Source organism: Lissotriton vulgaris, unplaced genomic scaffold (assembly GCF_964263255.1).
Source record: "Lissotriton vulgaris unplaced genomic scaffold, aLisVul1.2 SCAFFOLD_1368, whole genome shotgun sequence".
Taxonomy (NCBI): domain Eukaryota; kingdom Metazoa; phylum Chordata; class Amphibia; order Caudata; family Salamandridae; genus Lissotriton; species Lissotriton vulgaris.
In genome coordinates, this window is record NW_028255661.1 from 448,807 (window position 1) to 463,887 (window position 15,081).

The window sequence follows — 15,081 nt, forward strand, 5'->3', positions numbered from 1 at the left end:
AACACACGGAGGTCTTGAAGTGAAAAGCTGTAAGAAATTATGGTGGAGTTGCTGCCCTAAATAGGGTGGTTCCTATGATGTCATACTCTTGTACAGATGGGAAGGGCGATCATTTGTGTCAGGGGAGTATTCACCATCTGAAAGACAGTGGTTCCTCACCTCTAAATGAAGCTGACAAACCAATGGATGGGAGGACGAGACTTTTGTCAAAGATATGCTATATAGCTGGCTATCAAACTGCTCAATAACAATTCATTCTAAAAATCCCCATAAACAAATGTGTAGTCTAGGAGACAATTTGCATGTTGATAGACCTAGAAGATTAATAAACATCAAGCAGAACAGTCCAGCCCTAACCCTCAAAGACCAAAATCAAATGCCAACAGCGGGTAGAATAATATCTAACAACCTAAATGAGAATATGAAAAAACAAGACCCCATAACACATTATCCCAAGCTGATTCAGACTCTAGTCTCTGACGTAACCTCAGAATCAGTTGAAAAGGCACTGAGTGTTGAGAGTGGTGCAAAGTTATACCAATGGCAAAATGTGCATTACACAAATTACAATCGCATGCCATAACTTAGCATAACACAATTGTAGAATGTGTTTTTATAAATGAAGTATCTCTGAGATGGGAAGAGGGAAGCTAACTGATTAGGCTTTTATGTTCAGAGCCAGCTCTTTCAGTAAAGTCTTCAAGGAACTATCAAGGATATTAAAGCACTTCTAAGCAACCACAACCAATGGTAAACATAGGACAACAATTTGTTAGTTGAGTGGCCGCTGCAGACATTCATAGCCAAGCAAACAATTACTCTTCATTTGGGTAATACTAGGCCCTTTCTGCTATGCATGAAGATACAGGTCAGTCTTCTCACTGTACTATAAGAACGAGTATTATTATACACATTTGGGTAATGGTTTCCGTGACTTTATGAACCTGTCTGCACAACCCACACCACAATCTGAGGAAAGCCACCTCAAGGCAGAGCAGTGAATCAGGTAATGATGAATAGTACCATGACATGGGTCTTATCTAGATGTGTGAATATAAGCTGATTAAACTATGAGTGGAGTAAGGATCGTGATGTACAATATTTAGGATTGAAATAAGGTAATTAATCGGCGGGTTTCAACTAAACTACATCAGTGCTTTCCTTCAACACATTGGGGTGCGAAAGGTAAATGGGGGAAAGGCATGCAGCACTTTAGCAACCCAGGCTGGGTTGCAGGAGACCAGGAAGCCTGTGAAAATACAGCATTTCTAGAGGCAGATGGTGATGTGGCAGAGTGAGGTACATGTCAAATTTATGTCCACCGTACATATGACAATACCTCATGCCTGGATAATGTCTGGACAATAACCATTCACACAAGGGGACAAGCAATCATTTTTGAGGACAGACGTACAACTGGATGTGGACAAGATACTCTATCACAAAAGTGGCTGATATCCCATCCTCCGTATTACAAGCACATTTGGCGTAATACAGCGAATGGTATATCCACAATGTTTTCACAAAGTATACCATCCTCAAAATTCTAAATAAGGGTCAAAGTTCAATGGAGGGTTGTAAGCACCTAGTTGAAATACCATGAAGAAAACAATTTCTTCACAGATATCAAAGCAAATGCTTTAGAGAGCATGCATGATTTGGTTTGAAAGAAAGAAAGATTTTCTCATGAGCAAACATTTCTAACGTGATTGGGGTTTGGCAAGATGACATGTGAAGGCTTCGGGCACAACATGCAGGTGTACTATAAGTGTTAACAATTGTACCATTTTTCTACACACATCACGCTGGGATGGGAGTTTTTGTAAGCCCTGTGAAATGAAGGGGCATTTTGATAAAATTGTGCAATTGCACCACAGCTCAAGGAATTTGCTTGGTTTATACGATGACACCACATATTGAAAGCACACCTCTCAGGAGGTGTTGCCTACACGCTACTTTGGGACTTGGGTGCTATCTCATGGGCAGCCGCACTGTTTTCCTTAGGACAGCTAGTAGCCGGCACATCCTCAGTTATTTTCGTTGGAGCCAGCTCTTTGATATTGCATGGATTTGCAAGGTTCAATGGTCCTGCGGTCTGATTCGTATTAGGTGCTTTCATCTGAAGACAGAGGGGATAGATCATCTCATTGCTCTTGGCCATGGTGTTGTATCTCTTTCCCATCAGAGGCGGTGACGCGTTGTCTATAGTTCGGTTGCGCTGAGGACTGAGGGAAGCATTTTTGCCTTTCCCGCGGTTAGGACTGACACTCAATTCATGGTCCTCAAACACTAACCCAGGTTTGGTGTCTTTGCAAGAATTATCGATTGATGAATCACGCTTTACTTTGGCTTTTACTGGCTGGGGAACTGAAGCTGCACTGATGATTTCAGACAAGTGTCCTTGGGAAAGGGACATGACTGTTCTGTAGATGAACTTGTTGGAGGAGCTCCTGGTTCCATTACCAATGGGGTTTTCCAGAGGGATCCAGGCCTTTTTCGGGGTGTTTTCCGGGGTCTTTAGGGCCAGCTGCCCAAGCTCATCATTGTCAGACAGGGTCATCCTTTGGAACTTTAGGGGGCTCAAACTAGTTCTGGAACTTGTGACTTTAAGTTCGTGGAGGTCCCCGTTGTAGAGTGGAACAAAGTTTCTCAGATTCTCAAGAGGCATGATTCGTTGTGTTTTCACGCATTTGTGGAAAATTTCCAGGGTTAAATCTAAAATAAAGAAATAATATTTAAGTGAAATAAAAAGACTGGAATGAGACATTGATACACAAGAAATCCTGCAGTGACAGTCTCATTAGAAGTATAGCAGTATTTCAAAGTCTTTGGCTTGTTTGAACAGTGGCGGCTCCTCCACCAATGTTCAAAGTGCTCCGCTAAGGAGGAGGAGCGCCGCCCCACTGCTATGCGTGCTGTTGTTAAAGAAAAACTAAAATGAAAATAACTAGCATTATTATCATTTCAGTTTTCTATTTCCTGGGGTGGGGCTGGACTGCTAGAGCAGGGGCCAGGAGGGGGAGTGGTTTCTCCACTCTAAAGTGTGCATAACTGTTTGGCCGGCCCAAACACTGTTTGCAGTGTGGTGATTGGCTAGGCGAGTCAGGAGCCTGAATGCTTCCTGGATCCTGCTTCCGAGGAGCGAGACCTGGCGGCGAGCGGACTGAGAGGTGGCAGCCAGCCAGGTAGCCGGCTCGACGCAATGTTTTTAAAATTAATTCTTTACCTTTACAACCCCCCCTTTCAGCTCTCCCCACCCTTTGAAGTAGCTTTTGAGAAAATGCGGAACAACTCACAGGAACGTGGATGTAAACACTAATGGCCTCATTTATGGAATGTCGGCGTAGGCAGCACAGCAAAGCACCTTGCTGTGCTGTTCAATGCCAAAGCGAAAGGGCAGAAATGCACTGTCTTTAAGCAATACGGTGCATTCCGGTCCTTTCTGCCTGCACTGGTACCGTTTCGGCACATAGGCACCCTTGCACCATGGTGCAAGGGAGCCTCTGTTGCAGGCAGGATTGGTTTTCACCAGGGATGTTTACATACACACAGACAAAAACACACACACTCTCTCCCTCTCTGTTTTGAAATTCCTCAAAATATTGGTTAGTTTGCAAAATATTGTGTTTTCTCTCTGAATACTGCTACCAATCCGCATTCCTCTCCCTTTGCACTGCCCCTTATGCCCCTCTCACACACCCTGCTTCTTATATAATGTATTGAAAATGTATATGCCAGCCTGATTGTTAGAAAATCTGAAACTCACCCCCCCACCCCAAATCTCACTGACCAAGCTATGATCCTGTGTGTGCTGCAGAGTGCTTAAACTGGAGCAGAAAAAGTAATCTACCCCATCTGAAATGCAACCCTTTCGCTAAAATTAAATTGATTGGAGTGGAATAGTACATCTAACCTCGAAGTCCAACACTTTCCCTAATGGTGTTTAATTTGAAGTGGGAACAGTAAATCTAATCCTCAGAAGTACAACACTTTGCCTACTGTTGCATAGATTGCAGTGGGAATAATAAATCTGACACCTCCAAAGTCCAACACTTTCCCTACTGTAGCTCAAACTGGAGTAGGAATAGTAAATCTAACCTCTGTGAAGCTCAGCACTTTCCTTACTGTTGCCTCGGCTAACGTGGGAACAGTAATCTAGCTACTCTGAAGTCCAACACTTTCTCTACTGTTGCATACACTGGAGTATGAATAGTAAAAGTAATCACTGTCCGAATACCAACACTTTAACTACTTTTATTCAAACTAGAGTGGGAATAGTAATTGTAACCCCTCCAAAGTCAACAGTTTCCCGACTGTTGCATACACTGGAGTGGGAATAGTAAATCTAACCCCTCCAAAGTCCAACACTTTACCTATTGCTGCATACATTGGAGGGGGAATAGTAAATATAACATCTCTGAAGTCCAACATTTCACTAACTATGGCTTGAACTGGAGTGGGAATAGTAAATCAAACCCCTTCTAAGTCCAATGCCTTCTCTACTGTTGCTAAATTTGGAGTTGGAATAGTAACCTCTTCAATGACCAACACTTTCACCAATGTTGGTTAGACCGGATGTATATTAATACTTGTTTTATATCTTTAATTGTATTTGTTTTTATTTTTACATATTTAATTTTTTTAAATGTTTATATTATTTTTAGATACAAATATTTGTTATTAGGCTTTATCTATCTATGACATTATTTTAATAAATTATTATTTTGATAATATCTTGTTTTTTAACTTATGTTTTGTTACTAGTAATATATATATATATTTAATTGTTTAAATATAGGTATGTTTGATAAAAAGTGTATACATAAATACATATTAATTGTATATTTAATTTAAAGTAACATTTTCACATTTAAATTAGGTTACATACTTTTGTTAGTATTATGTATGTTTGTTAATTTAACTCTACTTAACTCTTCATATTTTAATATAAATGATTTTAAAAATTGTTTAGTGTATGTATACATATACAAATGTAAATAACTTATTAAAACTATTTTACATTATATCTGTTTAACTAATTAAGGGCCAGAAGTACAAAAAAGTCAGTTTGCAATTTCCTAATTGCAAATGTTTGTGATTCGCAATAAGGAAATCTCAAACAGCTATGTACAACAGTATCTGCAGCAATGCCTGAGATACCCAATGGGTCGCAAATGGACCTGCCTCATCCATATTCACGAGGCAGGTCCCAAATTGCATGAATGAATGGTTGGGGGTATTGCACTCTATTACTCAAAATTCAATTATTTGTTCGATATGTGTGCTGCGCTAGATTAGTGCCTGCTGAACTCCTATGTAACAATGAATATGGCCTGGGATCGCTAGATCACCAGGACTCTAGTGCGCACAACGAATGATAAATTTTGCAAATGAGACCATTTTTCAATACATATTTTATCTTTGATTTATCACGAGTTTAGTGAATCAAAATCATTTTCATCAATTTAAATTATACATGAACGATAAACAATCATTGTTAATTACTCATACACATTTCTCGAAACAATAAATGCACAACACAATTATATGTACAACCCAATGCATTTCGGGGTTTACACCCCTTCGTCAGGGGTCTATGGAAAAGAAAGAAGAGAAGAAAAAGGAAACTCGATTAATCTAGATGCTTTAGGAGATATGTATTATGTAGTCTAAGGTATTACGTGAATCTCTTACCAAAATAACTGGTTGTTGCGTGGTTGTGTATGCTGTGAAGTTTAGGTGAATCTGAAGAAATTAACAGAAGAATCAATAACATGATTCATGTGTAAGAAAGCACTATGCATTGAATAGTACTTAAATGAATTACCTTGATTCCAGGTTGAAAGAAACCTATCTGTAAATAATTGAAAATACATGTCAAGTACTGTCTTTATTATGTCTATTAGTTTTGATTTTAGATGGACTAAAGCACGAAGCTCACCTGCAGGTCTTGTGGGATTAGCCGCAGAATTATGGAATCTATTGAGATAAATAGACGAATATTGCTTAAAACCTAATGTGAACAATTTAGTTTACTGTGCGATTACCGAAGTCTGTTAAGAAAAAAGTTTACCTGCGAGCCTCGAGTTTATACTGTTATAGTCTCGCTTGAAAACGACGTTACTCCCATGCAGGAGAAAACAAAATAGACAAATGCCGAATTTTAGTATACGGTTAACTTAATTGGCAACCTTCGCGTATTAAGGCTTTACAAAAATCGGCTTACCGGGAGAAAAAGTGAACCGGCTTTGTAGCGGCGTCCTTGCTCGATGTTTGTACCGATGGCGGAATCATGTAAGGAGTCCTTTCTCTATATTTGTTCGTTGGACTCGACATTGAAGAAGGACTAATTAGCGGACTAATGGCGGCCATTGTTGAATGGGAAAATATCCTGAGTAACTAAATGTATATTCGAACGAGGTGAGAATGTTGTTTCTGTTTATAATATGCATTAGCCTTTTTATTGGTGTGTAAGTGAAAGTTATAGGCGTTAGTTTAGATGAAGAAAGAAAGATAAAGAAACACTTTCCTTTGTTGATGACCAATATTGTTGCATACGATGAACAACAAAGTATCATGTTAACACAAATCCTTAATTTGAAAATCAAAAAACATTCAAAATATATACGGTCAGAGTTACAATTTGTGGTGGGCTATGTGTGTTTTTGCAACCTATTATAAGTAGCACTGTGTTAATGTACCCCTTGAGAACTCAGCTACATGTACTAATGTCCAAATTTATGTTTACAAGAAGCATATAATTTCCAGTTTATCATTTAGCCCGTCAGGGGCCAAAGTGTGCAATCTGCGAATCCAAAAGGTTTCCCTCCTAAGGAGGATTTTGGCATTGTCAAATCCTAATCGTTGCGACAAATTGCGACACATTGGAAATAGCTACAATCCCACGGATGGTGGCCTGCTGGGGGTCAGCAGACCACCATGTCTGTGATTGCTTTTAAAATAAAGCAACATTTTCTTTGTGCAGCCCGTTTTCCTAAAAGGAAAATGAGCTGCATTATAAAAATAAAAATGACCACTGCCTACTCTTAAAAACTTTTTCACCCACATTTACAAAGGAGAAGGGGTCCCTTGAGGACCTCTTACCATTTGTGAATGGGTTACCACCTCCTCTATAGAGTTGGTAAATTATGAATGTTTTGCAACAGCATTCCGGTTGCAAAACATTCATACATACCTATGTTATTCGGTATCAGGAAGCAAAGCTCTAAACATGCCCCTCCTTAATACCAAATTGCAGAAGTAAAATGCGATTCGGTAACAAGTTGCCCAGTCACGTATTGCCTTTTGTACATGGCAAAATGTATTTCATCTGCCGCAAAGGCACGATGGGCCGTTTGCGGGCAGTAAAATGCCTTGTACATCTGACCCTTACTATTTTAAATAAATTGCATTCAAATCTACATTTATTAAACAATATTCCTACCCTTTTTTGGATGATAGTCTGTGCCATGATATTTTTGACACAACATTTTTGGTAGTTACATTTTAAATGCAATATTTTGGTAAGCAATATTTTTTACATAATATTCATGTCAGTCAATATTATTATTCACAATATTTTGTCCCACAACTATCAGTCTCTAGACAGTAAAGTCTTGCAATAGTCTGGCAACTTTTCCATATAGCTGCCATGCATATGTCCGATAGCGGAACTCCTGAATGAAGTTCAAGTTCAAGTTCAGAGATTTGTATAGCGCATTACTCACCCAGAGGGTCTCAAGGCGCTTGGGGGAGGGGGGTTTATTACTTATCGAATATCCAAGTTTTTAGCTGCTTTCTGAAGGAGAGGTGGTTCTGTACAAGGCGGAGGTGGGTGGGGAGAGAATTCCAGGTTTTGGCCGCTAAGTAGGAGAAGGATCTTCCCCCCATGGTGGATCTATGGATGCGCGGAATTGCGGCGAGGGCTTGATTTGACGATCGTAGTTGGCGGGTGGGAGTGTAGAAGGACAGTCGCGTGTTGAGGCATTCGGGTCCTAGGTCGTAGAGGGCTATCCACCAGACATCCTAATGACCCACTTAGAGTGCACCACCATCTCTGCGCTCAGGTGGGATTTTGAAAAAATGCTTTGAGCATAACTAGCTTATTTATATGGAGGTAAGTAGGAAAGGAGTCTTGATAGTAAACACCTGGTTCTCACTGACTCATCTAGCAAGGGTTAGGGCTAACAGTAGAGCTGTTTTCTATGACATAAACTTAATGTCCGCCTTATGCATAGGTTTGAATGGATCTTTCATTAACAGGCCAAGGAGTATGCTCAGATCCCACTGCGATGGGCAAATCGTAACTGGTGAAATAGCCCTTTAAAAACCCTGGGAAATTCTTTAATTATCCTTGTTGATAAAGAAGATGAAGTGTTGAGTGATCTCTTCAGCCTCAAGATAGATGCCAGTGTCGGCTAATGGAGGTATGTTTAAGGCCTGGTTGAGCTGGATTCAAGTAGTAAGGTTGAATGTGAAGCAGATACACGAACATTGGATGCAGGCCAGATTCCTGACACCAGACACAGAAACACTGCCACTTGGCTTGAAAAGTTTTTAACATAGAAGAGGCAGTGTCTTAGGTTAGAATGTATCAGCAGTCCCCCAGAGTGACTAAGGGCCAGATGTAGGTCGCCCTATACCGGTTGGTAATGGCCGATATTACCGAATTTCGGCCGCTACCGACCGGTATTAGGCTTTTCAGATGTAGGGGCCTAATGTTAGGGTTCGGTAATTTACCGAATCGGTAATTTAAGGAATCGGTAAATTACCAAATTCTTAAATACCGATTCAGTAAATTACTGAATCCTTAATGTAGGGAGCACTCAAATTAGTGTTTTTCCAATTTTAGGATTCGTTATTTACCACCAACTACAAGTTGGTGGTAAATATCAAAAACCCCAAAAGAAGCTATTTTTTGCTAATTATTCGATGCCATGTGGCAGACATACATGCCTTTAGGGCATGTATGTGTGCCACATGTGCACCCATACACTATTGAGGGGTGCAACAGGGTGTCAAAGCGACACCGTGCCACCCTTCAATGTGTTCCCCCTTTTACCGAATCGGTATTAACGATTCAGTAATTCACATTCATTCCTATGGCCTCCAGGCCCAGAGGAATGAATGGGAATTACCGAACCGGTAAATACCGATTCGGTATTTACCGAATCATACCGATTTGGTAATACTTACCAAATGAAAACCTATATCCCATTTACTGATTCTAAAATACTGAATCGGTAAAATTCGGTATTTTAGAATCGGTAAATCTGGATTACCTACATCTGGCCCTAAGTGTGCAAACTTCAGGTGTTCAGGTCGGGCCGGACTGGGAACCGAAAACGGCCCTGGCAAACTGACCGCCTCTACCCCCTGGGGTGAGGGGGGTGAAGCCGAGCTGTTTGCAAGGGTCGGTTTCGGCTGATTGTGTTACAGGGGGCCGATATTGCTGGCCCCGGTAACAAAAACAGCCCCCCAGGTGCCCAAACCGGTCCCTAACCTGGCGGCCCACCGGAAAAAAGCCCGGTGCCTGCTACACCAGTCCAGCCCTTGTTCAGGAGCAATGCCAAAACGTTTAGAGATGCTGGGTCTATGGTACAGCCTATCCATTTTCCCTCAAAGGAAATCATGAGTTTTCCACAGAGCAAATAGTAAAACTTCTGAGAGGTTTGAAGATTTGTGAACCAAATCTTGAAAGATTTGATATTCTTCACAAAGTAAGAAGGATGCCTCTGGTGCCATTCCCTTTGTGAATAGTTGTGGTGCTGGCTTGAGAACAAAAGGAAGAACTTTGAAATTATATTGGTGCCCGGTTACCTAAGAATCTGAGAACTTTGTGATGTTTAGGGTGAATAGGTACATGAAAGTAGTCATCCTACAGACCTAGGGAAGCAATGAACTCCACTTCTGGCACCAACTGTAATGCTGCCTGCAGATGCCACTGACCGTAATGGCAGAAACTCTACCACACAGAGACACTGAGGATATCATTAGTCATGCTGTTTACTCTGTTTACCGGGTAGTACAACCAGGGGCAATCAGGATCGGCCAGCATGGTTCTCTCTTGCCCATGCTGAGAACTTTCAGGATGAGTGGAAGAGGAGGGAAAACAGTACATAAATTTCTTGTATCATCAGATCTAAAAGTATCCCAAAATATCTTTGCATGCCGAAGTTTGTGCGCCCAGCTTTTTACGTGACCGTGGCATACATTGTTCTGTGCATGTAAACGTCTGCTCTTTGCATGCAACATGGGTATCGTTCTTAGGCTGGTAGTAAATGAATATGCCCCATAGCCAACAAGAATGGTAGAAAGCAAATTGCATTCACATTTGACAAGCTTATCTCCAGGTGATCACATCTTCAGTGGATACATTAGTACAGTTGTACACATCTTACTTTCTCATCAACCTTCCCAGGTACGTACCAAGTGTCTCATTAACCACATCAGGGATGACATCTTTCAGTACCTCGCAGTTAGTATGAAGGGCAGGATTGCAATTCATTTCCAAAAACCAAACCTGTGAAAGGGAAAAACTTCAGGATATCAGCTCATCAAATGTTACTGATCAGGAGAAAAGTTAGACATTTGCTTTAATATACTTGGAACAATCCATTAAATAACAACATTCAGATGAAGTAATAAGTGTTTTGTATATTATTTGGGTGTGGGTAAAAATTGATAGGTCGTTATGTTATGTGAATGACATTTTAGCCTACAATAAAACATGAGAAAAGCATTTTTGTTTGAAAAAGAAATAAAACTTAGGGGCCAATGAGAATGGCGGGAGGATCGCCCCCGCCAGGCCGGCATTGGCTACCGCCGGCCTGGCGGGGGCAATCCGCCCACCATCCGTGCCCGGAATGACCCCCCGCCATATTAGTATGGCTGGGGGGTACGCGGCGGATGGAAAGGCCGTTTGCCGCTTTTCCGCCCGGGTTGCTGTGCGACCGGGGCGGAAAACGGTTTATATGGTGGCGGTGTCTATCAGACAACGCCAGCCATATTAGGATTGTCATTTAGCAATGCCACCACAGAAAGGCATGCAGAGTTTGCTTGGACGGCCCGTTGCGGGCCCCCAAGGACTCCGGGGGGAGGGTGAACCCCCCAGCAGTTCCATGGACAACATGGCAGGCACAGAGCGGTGCCTGCCATGTTGTGCATGGAAGTGCACAGCATGCCTTCCTGCCATTGTGGCGGGTGCTGCTGAGTACACCGGTAAACAACGTTTACCCCAAAACTATCTCCCAGCATGGAATCTCAATGCGGTCATTACCACGACCGCGTTGTGATCCGCATACCATTACTCCGCAAGTCGGAACAATGACTTGCGGAGTCGGGTGGAAAGATGTTGGATTTAAAATCCAACACCTTCCCTAGTGTCCGCAATGACCGGTGAAGGAATAGTAAATTCCAACATCCAGTCATTGTTCTGACTTGCGGAGTAATGGCATGCGGAATCACAACGCGGTCGTGGTAGCGACCGCGTTGTGATTTCCTGCGGGGAGAAAGACTGCGGGGTAAAGAGACACATTCGAGTGCACCGCCCGCCACAATGGTAGGAATGCGGATGCGCCCTCCACTGTGGCGGGGGCATCCTAATGCCACCATCGGCGGGCAGTCCCTTTTTCCGACGTGATGGCGGGCGGACAAAGTCCGCCCGCCATCCTAATGGGCCCCTTAGTTGAATTGCCCTCCATAATTTCTCTAGCCCTTTGCTATTGTTATACTATACTCTTCTGAAGTGTAACAAGTGGCACGTGATAATTCAATCTTCAAATTCGGCAAGTAGCCACCAGGTAAGTGAAGGGCCTAGCCTCTGTCACTCTAACCACACAATACAGCTAATGCACTTTCATCAGACTTGAATGGTGAGCGCATCACCATGCTTATTCAGCCCGCTCAGCATTTTCTTTTGATTTTCAGTAACAAACCCCCAAGGTGGAGATTAGTTCATGAAAAGCAAAAGACATATGTCCCTGATTTGCAGGGAATCTTCTATGGAGTGTTATGGACATTTTCACATTTTCCTTCCCGGAACCAGCATGTATCACAAGGCAGTTCCAGAAAGGAAACATTAATGACAGTAGGCCTGACCTAAATAGGGTGGTGCTATTCCTTGAGCAATGATGAATCTGGATGTTAGCTGTATCAAAGAAATAGAAGACTAAAAAAGGCCTTTAATAAGAATTGGTGGAAGAGCCTAATTCCACTTAGTTTGCACTAAAACGCCTTGCTACTATAAAGCTTTAAACAAAAACAAAAAAAAATATATATATATATATATATCACCACCAAACGACTCTCCTGCTATCCCCGCAGAGGGCAAGAGAGACACGGACCACGGTAAGGTATGGCTCAGATGTTTTTATTTCCCCTCAGTGACGCGTTTCAGACTTCTACAGTGCTTGATCGCACTGACATTGAACAATCCATTCGCCATTTTTAAGTTTGCATTTCAACATCACGTGATTAACCCCATCGACGCTAATGACGAGCTCGTCATGAGGCACAGTGGAGCTGCACTAATGACGAGCTGAGCTCGTCATGTATAATGGATATGAAGACCCTTCAGCACAGCAGAGGAATTGCTTTAGCATCGATGTGGTTAATGAACATCAAAAACATACTATTCATCATGATGGCACATTCTGTTCTTTTAGTCTGTTTTCTAATTTGGGTCCTTTGTTTAATATAACATTATTATCGAAATCACAGTATAATACTTGATTTTAGAATAAATAACAATGCAGTAATAAATATTCACATATATAATAAATAAATAAATGTATGTGTACATAAAAAAGATATATAATCTATATAAAATAACATATATTATATACTGTTTATCACAAACTAAGGATATAATTCCAAAGTTAAAACCATGTATAAATATAGATTTAAAAACATAGTAATAATGGGCCATATGTATCAAACCGTTTTTAAATCGCAAAGGCCGAAATTCACAAAATTTCGGCCTTTGCGACTCGCAAACGGCCGTTTTGCATGTTTTGGAATGTATGAAACATTCCCAAAATAAGGAATTGCAAACTTGTGCGATTCCTGATTTTTCCATCGCATTTAGGGAATCGCAAATTTGCGATTCCTTAAATGCTATGTATGTAGCAATTTTAACTTGCAAATTTTGTTTAAGAATTCGCAAATTACCACCAACTTTCAGTTGATGGTAACTTGCGAATTCTTCCAGAAATGCACAAATTGGCATTTTTAAAGGTCGCATCTGATGCACACACATGCTCATAGGGCATGTATGTGCGCCATATGCACACACATGTTCTTTTCAGGGGTGCAGCAGGGTGTCTTTGAGACACCCCTGCACCCTTGCAATAATTCTCAAATTGCGATTAGCAAATTGCGAATTCGCAATTTGAGAATTATTTTGCATTCATTCCTATGGGCCTCCTGGCCCATAGGAATGCATTGGAAATTATTCCTTAATTGCGAATTCGCAAAATGCGGATTCGCAAATAAGGAAGCTTAAGGAATCGCAAATAAAAAGCAATTTCGTTCATACATACCATTTTGCATTTCCTAAATAGCGATTCCTTAAAATTCGCTATTTAGGAAATGCAAAATAGTTTGATGATACATATGGCCCAATGTTTTTTAACTGTGCAAATTAGCACTGTTATCATAAAGTAATGATTAGTTTGTCATGACTTTTATTCTACTCTATTTAAGGACAAGTTGTCTTGGACCCTATTAATAGTTAGACTATTAAAATTTCAATCATGCCTGACTTGAAAATTCTATGATGATATAGTGTTATCCTAAACAGAAAGTGCAAGTGATACCTAAAATACGTTATTTTATATTGTTAAAACTAATATAAAAATCTAGTGCATACGTGATAAAAATAAATAAATAAATTGCTAAAGTGCAAGGAAGTGTGTTGATCAGCTTGTAGTCTGTATGAATACATAAAAAGTCATTTTCAGCAAGGTAATAATTATCTGTAGGTTAGGAAGCTTAGTTCGAATATCTCATGAATTACCAAAAAGAGTGTTTGATTCATTTTTATAAAAAATAGTGGAGATCCTCCGTGTTATTTAGGCCATTTGGTATTTTGCTGTTGAGTTCAAAAATGGTGGTGGATTCAAGTTTGCGTAACTTTTTCTCTCTATCTCCACCTCTCCGCAATTTTGGTACAGCTTTGATGACAAAGTACCTCAGACAGTTGAGATTGTTATTATGCACTGCCTTAAAGTGCCTCGCCACTGGCTACATCGGGTCATTATTAACTATGGCACGCAGATGTTGTAAGATTCTGACATGCACCTGTAGCTTTGTACTTCCCACATATCTTAAGCCACAGGTGCATGTCAGAACATACACAGCATATTCTGTTCTACAGCCGAAGTTCCCCTTTATCTTAATGGCAGTGGGACTAAACAGGGTGGTGTATTCAGATGTGTTAACCCCAAATTTGCACGCCCGGCATGAGGTGCATTGAAAAAATCCTTGTATGTTTGTCAACCAACTGCTTGGGGTCTTTAATTCTGGGCTGTTTCTCACAAACTGCATGCGCATAGATGGCCCTTTTCTGAAAGTGAGGGTCGGTTGGTCAGGAAGTCTATGGGCTAATCCACCATCTCTCAATATTATCGGCCAGTTATGCCTCATAATTGACCTGATCTTCCTTTCTTGTCTTTTGTATGAGGTGATAAGCCGGGTACCTCATCCTCTACATCTATCTTTTCTTCTGTAGGTGTATTAAGAAGGGATTCTCTTGATTTTTTATTCACTTTTTTGACTGCTTCCTGCAATTTCCTTTCCTCATATCCCCTCTTTCTAAATCTCTCCAAGGCCTCCTCACAACATGTAGTAAAGTCCTCTTTGTTAGTACAGATTCTTTTAAGTCTAAGTAATTCACCGTAAGGAATACTATATATTAGGTTTTTGGGATGAGCCCTGCTGGCATGCAGAGTCGCATTACCAGCAGTGCTTTTTCTGTGTAATGTAGTTACAATTTGTCCCTCTTTCGTCAACACCCTGACATCCAAGAATTCTATGCTTTCATCGTTTATCTGGGAGGTAAACTTAAGATTTACTGTGTTT

The 15,081-nt window shown here is 40.9% G+C and overlaps 1 protein-coding gene across 1 annotated transcript in view; it reads right to left on the minus strand.

Annotated features, from left to right (window-relative positions):
- Nucleotides 1–584: 584 nt before the first annotated feature.
- TTLL10 (tubulin tyrosine ligase like 10) overlaps nucleotides 585–15,081 on the minus strand; it is a 172,908-nt gene continuing 158,411 nt past the window's right edge. The window contains exons 10-11 of the mRNA XM_086952019.1: nucleotides 10,429–10,522; nucleotides 585–2,715 (exon numbers count right to left, since the gene is read on the minus strand). Of these exons, the coding sequence (XP_086808145.1) occupies nucleotides 1,946–2,715; nucleotides 10,429–10,522 (864 nt within the window). The 3' untranslated portion in view covers nucleotides 585–1,945. The remainder of the gene's footprint in view (nucleotides 2,716–10,428; nucleotides 10,523–15,081) is intronic.